Below are 8,898 nucleotides of genomic sequence, written 5' to 3' on the forward strand. Positions count from 1 at the left end.
AAGTACGTGCCCGGCACCGCAGCAACCTGCCCGGCACTGCAAGAACGTGCCAGGCTTGGAAGAACCTGTCTGGCGCCGCAAGAATGTGATGGCTACACGTGCAAATTAAGTAGCAGCCATTATGTATGTATGTATGTATGTATGCATGTATGTATGTATGTATGTATATTTAGGCACTGAAGACATGTGACTGAGTGGTTGGCTGCTGATGATAAGGTTGTGAGATCGATTTCCGTCGGTGCATTGTGTCCTTGAGCAAGACACTTTATTTCACGTTGCTCTAGTTAACTCTACTGACAAAAATGAGATGTACCTGCCACATTCTATATCATGCTGAATCGCCCTGAGAACCAGGTTTGAATTACGCATGTCAGTAGAGTGCCCATCCTTTTTCACATTAATTCGATGAGTAGGCTGTTCTGATAATCGGATCAACTGAAACACTCCTCATTGTAACAGACTGGGTAGCGAATGAATAAAAACCATAGATCTATTTGAGTCAACCAATAGAAAACTGCTACATAGCAGTCTATTAAAATAAGATTTCACAGTTTACCTATATTTAAAGGAAATATTTAATCACTCGTGATTATACAAGAGGGTATATAGAATAGCACGTTTGGTGAAATGAGGACAGATAAAACAGAAAGGTATGACAAAAGATTTTTGTACTTTTTACGGCAATATAACTTTTCTGATCACTCTTCCCAGCAGCCTTGTACTTCAGTAAAACAAGGCTTTTCCATATACATGTGTATATATGTACATATATCGATATTTATATCTATCTACCACTCGTTCTCCCTCCCTCTCTCTCTCTCTCTATTTCTCTCTCTCTCTCTTTATCTCTCTCTCTCTCTCTCTCTCTCTTTTTCTCTCTCTCTCTATATATATGCCTGATCGTGTGCGTATGTGTGATCTTGTGTTTGTGTGTCTTTGTGTGCGTGAGCATATATATGTGTGTGTGTGTGTGTGTGTGTGTATGTAAATATATGCATTTGTATAGTTTATCCATATATGTGTATATATATGTACATATATGTATATATATATGTATTTGTATGTGTGTATCTGTGTGTATTTCACTTTCGTTTACAAGATCATATTTCATATCGTCTGGTTGTGTGTGTGTGCATGTACATGTTTATTGTTTATGTATATGTATATATATATATATATATATATATATATATATATATATATATATATATATATATATATCCTTGCCTTCGAAACGCGGAGTAGATGGACAGGGACAACTGATGAAGGGAAATATTCTTTATGTTGCATGTCTCGTTTCTCTGTTTGTTTTTTTCGTTGTTCGAAAAAAAGTTCGTTTTCTGTCTTCGACTTTATGTTTTCGTTTCTCATTGTGTTTAACGTTTTTTGTGATGTCCTGTACCTATATATGCTTGTATGTATACATATAGATGTAGGTATGTACATATATGTGTGGATATATACATATAATTATATATTATGTTATTATATATATATATATATATATATATATATATATGCATGTGTATGTATGTCTGTGCGTGCGCGTTCGTGCATGTGTGTAAGTGTGTTGTTTGTAGGCAAACATCTTTCGAACATTTGATTGAGGTCTCAACTACTGCCATTGCTAGTTGTCTTTATAGTTTTTCTCTTGGAAGATGATTAATTAAAATTTATATTTAGCTCTTATTTTGAATGTTTTTATGGTTTTGTGAAGTTAGTGTTTGTCATTGTGAGTGAGGTTTATTCAACATCATGGAAATGATTACGTTGGAAACTTAAGGGTTTATAAATTATAGGGATATTGGTATGGTTCTTCTGTTTCATTCTCCTTTGATGGAAAGTGGAAATGAAAATTGCAGCTTTAACTATCTATAAGTATGCATGTATGAATATACAAATATATGTATAAAGAAGTTTACTTCATTACGTGTTTCTACGTTCAGTTCCACTGCATGGCACCTTGGGCTGATCAAAGCCTAGAGAGACTGTGTTGCAAATTAAAACGAAAAATTTCGCCAGAATATAATATTGTTTATCAAATGTTAAAACCTACTCTGTAGTGAGCGAATGTTTTGTGATATTAAATAATAACAGAAACTTCGAAACTGCCTTTTTATCGATACATATTAACAGAAGAATTTATTAGAATTTTCCAGAGAGTCAAACCTATAAAAGCTCGTTAAAAACTATCTTGTACCGAATATCTAAATTTAGGAACTTGAAATATTCAATAATAAAAAAGAAGTTCAGAAGGTCAATTTTCTTGAAAACTTCAATTTATAAAAAGTCTCATTTGCTTACTAAAGATTTATTTCAGTAATTTATCGTAGTAGTAATATATCTCTAATTTGAACAAACTTAAACTACGATTCGCGTGATAGAAACAGCAGCGATCACATAGTTATTATTATAAGGCTTAGAACGTTCCAAACAGCTCTGCCAGCAATATCACTTCATAGTTTTCATTTTATCAAAGCTGCACAAAGATATAGAAATTTACTGAAATTACATTTCAACAGTACGACATATATTTATAACTACATTTAAACTCTCCAAGTAGAAAGGAAGAATACAATACATACATATATACATACATACATATATATATATATATATATATATATATATATATATATATATATATATATATATATATATTATATAATAATATAGATTTAATCAAAAGATTAAATGTGGTACTTAAAATGTTTGAGGCACCTATTGAATTTTTGTTGCTTAACTTCAAATATATATATATATATATATATATATATATATATATATATATATATATAAATATATATTGTATGTATGTATGTGTGCGCGCGTGTGTGTACGTGAGAGCGTTGTACTTCGACATCCGACTGGTCCATTCAGGACCATCCTTGCGTAAAGAGCTATCAGGTGGTCACACACTGAACGACAGCCCTGCTGCACACTCGCACGCTGCCCTATTCGCAACGCTAACATCTTCCTACATACACACGTAGTATACCAGGTGCGATACTCGAAATACAACACCTGTTACATCGGTAATACAATCCGACCATGCCACGTCCGAATGAAGAAGCACCTTACTACCAAAGCACCTTAATTAAAAAGAATCGACAACTGACCAGCGATGCGCATCCATTCAGAACAACACTGTGTGTGTGTGTATGTATGTACGTCTATATATAAATATGTATGTATACATATATATGTATATATATGTATCTATGTACACACACACACACACACACACACACACACACACACACACACACACACACACACACACACACATATATATATATATATATATATATATTTATATATAATGTCACTTGCCGCCTGGATGACACATGTTAGACATTCAGACTAGAAACCAAGTCCATTTACTTCAATTTTACATTTATTTGTTACGATCCCAATATTTCCATCGCTCCGTACTCTGACCTAGTTACTGACTGTGTTGTTGCATTCAGTGGTTCTGGTTGGATGCGCATCACTGGTCAGTTGTCGATTTTTTAATTAAGTGGCTTTTCGTGTATCTCCTCTTCTCGTCTTCTCTCCTCTTTTAACACTAAAAAAATGGTTAGTACCTTTACCGTTGTTATGTGATTATTATTATTGTTGCTGTTGTTGTGATTGTTACCATTATTATTATTATTATTTTTATTATTATTGCTTTTGCACAGCTTCTAAGGCTGGAGGTGTACTACGGTGTCAGCTGTTCACTACCAGTGAACTAAGGTAACCCCTCTTATTTTTCGAGAACCATCCGGAGTATTCGAGCGGTTCCAAGCAGTGCTGTTTTCTGCAAGTGCTCCACCCTTATTGCAGTCCCTATTTGCTCCACGTACTTCTCGAGATTTTTACTCACTCGTCCCAAGGCTCCGACAATTATTGGTGGTACTGCTGCTACTTTTTTCATCGACCACAACTGCTTAACCTCCCAAGCTAACCTGGCATATCTCTCAACTTTTCTTTCTTCCTTATCGCATACCTTGTTGTCAGCTGGGCATGCTATATCTATGCTCCAGCATAGTTTGTTTTCTTTCTTAATTAAGACTATGTCCGGTTTCCTATTCTCTATGGTTGCACAGAATCATAAAATCCCATAGGATCTTTGCATTTCTATTTTCGATGATGCCTTCAGGTTTGTGGTCGTACCAATTTTTTTCTGTCAAGTCCATACTTGTTGCAAAGTGTCCAATGGACAAGCCTTGCTATATTGTCGTGGCGTCTCTTATATTCCTTCTGGGCTCGTGGCGTACATTGGCTGGTAATATACCATACGATTTCACCGTTTTGTCCACAGACTCTGCACTTATCACTTTCTGCTGTGTTGTCTATTCTGTATTGTATGTAGTTTGTTCTTAGTGCTCGGTCTTAGGCAGCATAAATTAGATCCTCCGTTTCCGGTTTTAAATCACTTTTAATCATCTACAGCCATCTTTTTTGTCTGTCTGTCTTACCTTCAACATCACTATGAAATTGACCATGCATTCTTTTCTTCACCCACCTATTTTCACACTTCAAAGGAAGAAGTGAGTGGCAAAGTGGGACAGAGAAGAAGAGAGAGGAAATGAGAGAGAAAGGAAGAGAGACAGTGAGTGGTGACGGTGTTCGTTTTCTGCAGATTACTACATATATCGCAAGAAAAGTGGATACATAGATCGCAAGAAAAGTGGATACATATACACATTGCTAAATCATTTACATTGGACGGACAGGTGTCCTCACCTTGTTTGTTGTTAGCACAACGTTTCTGTTGATGCACTCTCTAGCCTTCATCAGGGTTGGGTTCGACATTCCACCAGGACCCTGGTGAAGGCTGGAGAGTACATTAGCCGAAACATTGTGGTAACAATAAACAAAGTGAAGACACCTGTCCGTCCAATGTAAATAATGCACGGTGATGGCAATTTAAAATTTGCATAATTATCTTTCAAATTGCTTTCAATTTTTAAAATTATTTTCATATTTTTTGACTTTGTAGGAAATGAGAAAATTACACATATTCATTATTGGAATGGTTACTTATGTGTGCTGCACATTTATTTGTGAGTTGTTCATATTTTCCTCTTTCGCTTTGCACTTCTTTCTGTCCTTTCTTTTCCCTCTTCAGTTTTTTTAAAATTAAAAACGAATAATACTGTTTCCAGTATTATGTTATTACTTATATAATGACACCTCTTTCACCTGCAGGGTTCTTCCCAGAGACAGATGAGACTCTTGAATTCAAAAAAAGCCACTGCAACCTTGAATCTTGGTATCGGCAATATAAACCGCAGTCTATCTCTGACCATTATATGTCTCGTAAGATAACTCTTTATTTTAACTCTGTCAATCGTCAAAATAAACACATCGTGTCACTTCTTTTTTTTTTATGATATAGTTAACGTACGGCCACATTAAACACAATCTCTTCATTCTGGATGTCATCATCAGAAATTACAAATCAGAATCACTCGAACCTAAAACTTTGTTTTAGATCCCTCCAGATACGACTTTCAACCCCTTCTAATCATTGAGTGTGTCATAACTATCAGAAGGATAAGGTTCTCTCAACGGAGACTTACTCACCGATAATCTCGGACCCCATATCCGTGTCATCCCCAGAGGATTTTTTTAATCCTGTTCCTCTCTCTTACCTCTGGGATGCAATGCTCCCTCCCTCTTAGTGCCTCTTACTCTCCTCTCATTCTTACTATATTCCTCTCTCTCTCCCGCACTCTCTCTCCACCCCACACACGCACACATTTGTACACATGCTTGCATACCTACGTATATTTTTATTATGAATTTTTCCGTCGTTGTCGACGATGACCAAAGAAATCAGATGGGAGAAGATTGTGTGTCCGGCCGTGGCCAACCAGTCTGATGCGTACTCGGATGGCCCTGTTACAGGTCTGTGTCGTGCGTGCGTATATACATGTATAGGAACGTACTGGTTACACTGCCACCAGTACCACCTGTACATATACATATACACATACACGCTAAAAGTTTCTTCACAGTTTGCATTTATCAAGTTTCCTGCCTAAGTTATTTCAACTTGAGGCTAGCAGAAGTCTGTTGCTAAGCGACGCAACGAGATCATATCTGGAACCAAGTGGTTGCCAAGTTAAGGTTTTTACGTCTCTCTCTTTCTTTCTTTCTTTCTTTCTCTCTCACACATACACATGCATATGTCAATGCATGTGTGTTTATGTGTTTGTGTGTGTGTGTGTGTGTGTGTGTGTGTGTGTGTGTGTGTGTGTGAGTATATTTACAAAGAGATTCACTTAGAAGCCATCCCATAATTAATGTCCGAAATATATGTCATTTCTATCAAATCTTACAATAGACTAAAATGTAGAAATGGTATTAATCGATACTGACATGGATTTGGAAACCTTTAACTTAACATAATTTCTTTTCACAGAATAATCTGCCTGATTTAATTACTAATATCAATCCCTCAAAAATGTACGAAGGTGAATTTAAGACACATAATACTTTATAAGTTCAAAAATGGAATCGATGTAACAAAACCAACCCGAAAATACCCACTTTGTTTAGCGGGGAAGAACGCTTGAACGAAAGAAGTTGCAAATGGTTTGCAAAGTGCCAAAATAGTGATTTCAGCCCAAAAGAGATGCCACGAATAGGACGATGAACTTCTTTTGTCAGATTTGAGAAGGATAATTCTATGTTCATCACCATTTTCAACAGCTTCGAAAGGTTCCAGAACTCGGAAAATGGGTTCCCTGTGATTTGGTGGAAACCAACCAAAAATCACGAGTGAACATATGCTCATCTCTTCCCTCGCGTGAACGTATCTCCCTACTTTTGGACAGATTAGTGACTGGTGATGAAAAACAGATTTCCAATAAAAATGTTAAGTAATGCAGGCAATGGCTTAGTTGTAGAGAACAGGCTAAACCACAATCCTAAAAGTACTCTAAAAGGACTCCCATGCAAAAAGCGGTTCTTTCTGTTTGGTGGGATTGCATTGAAGTCAACCACTTTGAGTTGCTACTAACGAAGGCAACAATTACTGCTCACACCTATTGCCAACAATTTAAAGCAAATTTTAACGTGTCCTTCCTCGTAGCTCTTGAGATGCCGTTTTTTTAATATAAAAACAAAGAGTAAAATATAAAAGTCGAAATAAATCAATAAGATTCCGTAAAATATAGAAATTCAGAGAAATTTTCTAATTGTAATTTATAAATAATTTTACTTTTGATAATGTTATTTAATTGTTTTCTTCTACAGGTGTTGTTTCTTACGCAAATTGAAGATATTTTTCTGAAAGAGCAAATGCATTAAAAAGTGCCTCAATCTTTCTCAGACAACGGCCAAAAGGATCAGTGATCCCCAAAATGTATTATGATCAGCCAATACCATACGAACATAATTTCCAAAGAGTTATTAATGAACCGAATCTCTGTTCACAACATGGAAGAATATTTATTATTTATGCTATTATCACTATGTACAATCATTTTGATCGGCGGGAAATATTAAGAAAATCTTTTAAAAATATTCCAAGTGACTCTTGTGCGAGAGGCGTCATTATTAAACACGTTTTTCTTTTCGCTAAGACAGATAATTCTACAATTGAATCCCTCATTCAAAAAGAGAGCGAAATGTATCATGATATCCTTCAGGAGGATTTCAAGGAATCATATACGAATGTTTCTATGAAAGCAATTATGGCGTGGAAATGGATTGGAGAGTTCTGTGCCAATGCCGAATATGTTGCGATGATGAATGATGAGTCTTTGATAGATCACGGCAGACTTGTATCGTGGCTTGGCACGGATTTCTCCAAAGGTGCTCGCGAAGACCACTTTGCACTTTGTTATCCTGTTGGCCAGGCACGAGCCCATCATCTTGAGCTAGAGCGGTTTCGTGTGTTAGAACCCCGAAAATTATATCAAGGACAGTTCTATCCCCGGTATTGTCACGGCTTTGCTTATGTTGCACACATCAAAGTATTCAACAAACTTTATCTGGCAGCTTTGAAGAATACTCATTTTATGCCGACTGATGTCTGGATTGGTATTCTGACTGAGAAGCTAAGTCTTAAAGTACTTTTTCATCAAAAACAATTTAAGCTCTACAAAGTTTTGGAACATTACCAACCTCAGAAGTATTCCAAGTCTCCGGCCATTGTTGCAATATGTGATATAGAGGAAGACAAATTCCAAACAATCGATATTATGCGGCATGTTTATAAAGTGATTTCCCAAGAAATACGATAGAACTGATAATAATTGGTTTAAATAAACATAGTTTCACAGTTCTTATTATTATTGGGATCAAAACATGAAGTATTCTAACTCGACCAAACCTGTACGTTTGGCATGGTGGGCATGGATGGAGTTTAACGAAATTTTCTTGTCTAAATAAACGGGAGATTTATTATTATTATTATTATTATTATTGTTCAGTAGTTTTATTTTTATAACGTGCTTTCACTTCACTACCGAGCGCAGCTCTGTGAGCCTTGGGTATGTGCTGTGGTTTGCTGTGATGCTCTTATGGTTACTGTATTGAAAGTGTTGTGTAGGATGTGTGCTGTGCCCAGTAGTGCAATTTTCTGTATGTTATATATATTTGTAAGTCCTGGTGTTTTTGTTGTTATTATTATTATTATTATTATTATTATTATTATTATTATTATTATTATTATTATTATTATTATTTATGGTTTCTTTTCATTGTAACTTTATTTCAGCTGCCTTGGTAACGGGCATCCTCCGGAGGCCATGAGTAGCAAGGGCCCTTATTCCATTTTAGATAGATAGTTCTTTCCCTAGTATATCTTTTGTAGTGCACGGAGATTGGAGTTACCAGGGAGTTGCTTAATATACTTCTCAGCTCCCTTCCGTGTTTTTCTGAACCGGTATCTAACAG

General features: G+C 35.9%; 1 protein-coding gene across 3 annotated transcripts; it reads left to right on the plus strand.

Annotated features, from left to right (window-relative positions):
- Positions 1-396: 396 nt before the first annotated feature.
- Positions 397-8,421, plus strand: LOC106867167 (beta-1,3-galactosyltransferase 1). 3 transcript variants are annotated; one of them, XM_014911958.3, is made up of 4 exons: positions 397-650; positions 4,988-5,051; positions 5,197-5,307; positions 7,252-8,421. In XM_014911958.3, exon 4 carries the CDS (start codon positions 7,359-7,361, stop codon positions 8,241-8,243), a length of 885 nt encoding a protein of 294 aa, XP_014767444.1. In that variant the 5' UTR covers positions 397-650; positions 4,988-5,051; positions 5,197-5,307; positions 7,252-7,358; the 3' UTR covers positions 8,244-8,421. The 3 variants fall into 3 exon arrangements, with proteins under 3 accessions (XP_014767444.1, XP_089199981.1, XP_089199980.1); XM_089343854.1 differs by lacking the exon at positions 397-650 and adding an exon at positions 3,689-3,738; XM_089343855.1 differs by lacking the exon at positions 5,197-5,307 and having other exon boundaries at positions 515-650.
- Positions 8,422-8,898: the final 477 nt, after the last annotated feature.

Source organism: Octopus bimaculoides, chromosome 28, assembly GCF_046866305.1.
Source record: "Octopus bimaculoides isolate indiv1 chromosome 28, ASM4686630v1, whole genome shotgun sequence".
In the NCBI taxonomy this organism is placed as follows: Eukaryota; Metazoa; Mollusca; class Cephalopoda; order Octopoda; family Octopodidae; genus Octopus; species Octopus bimaculoides.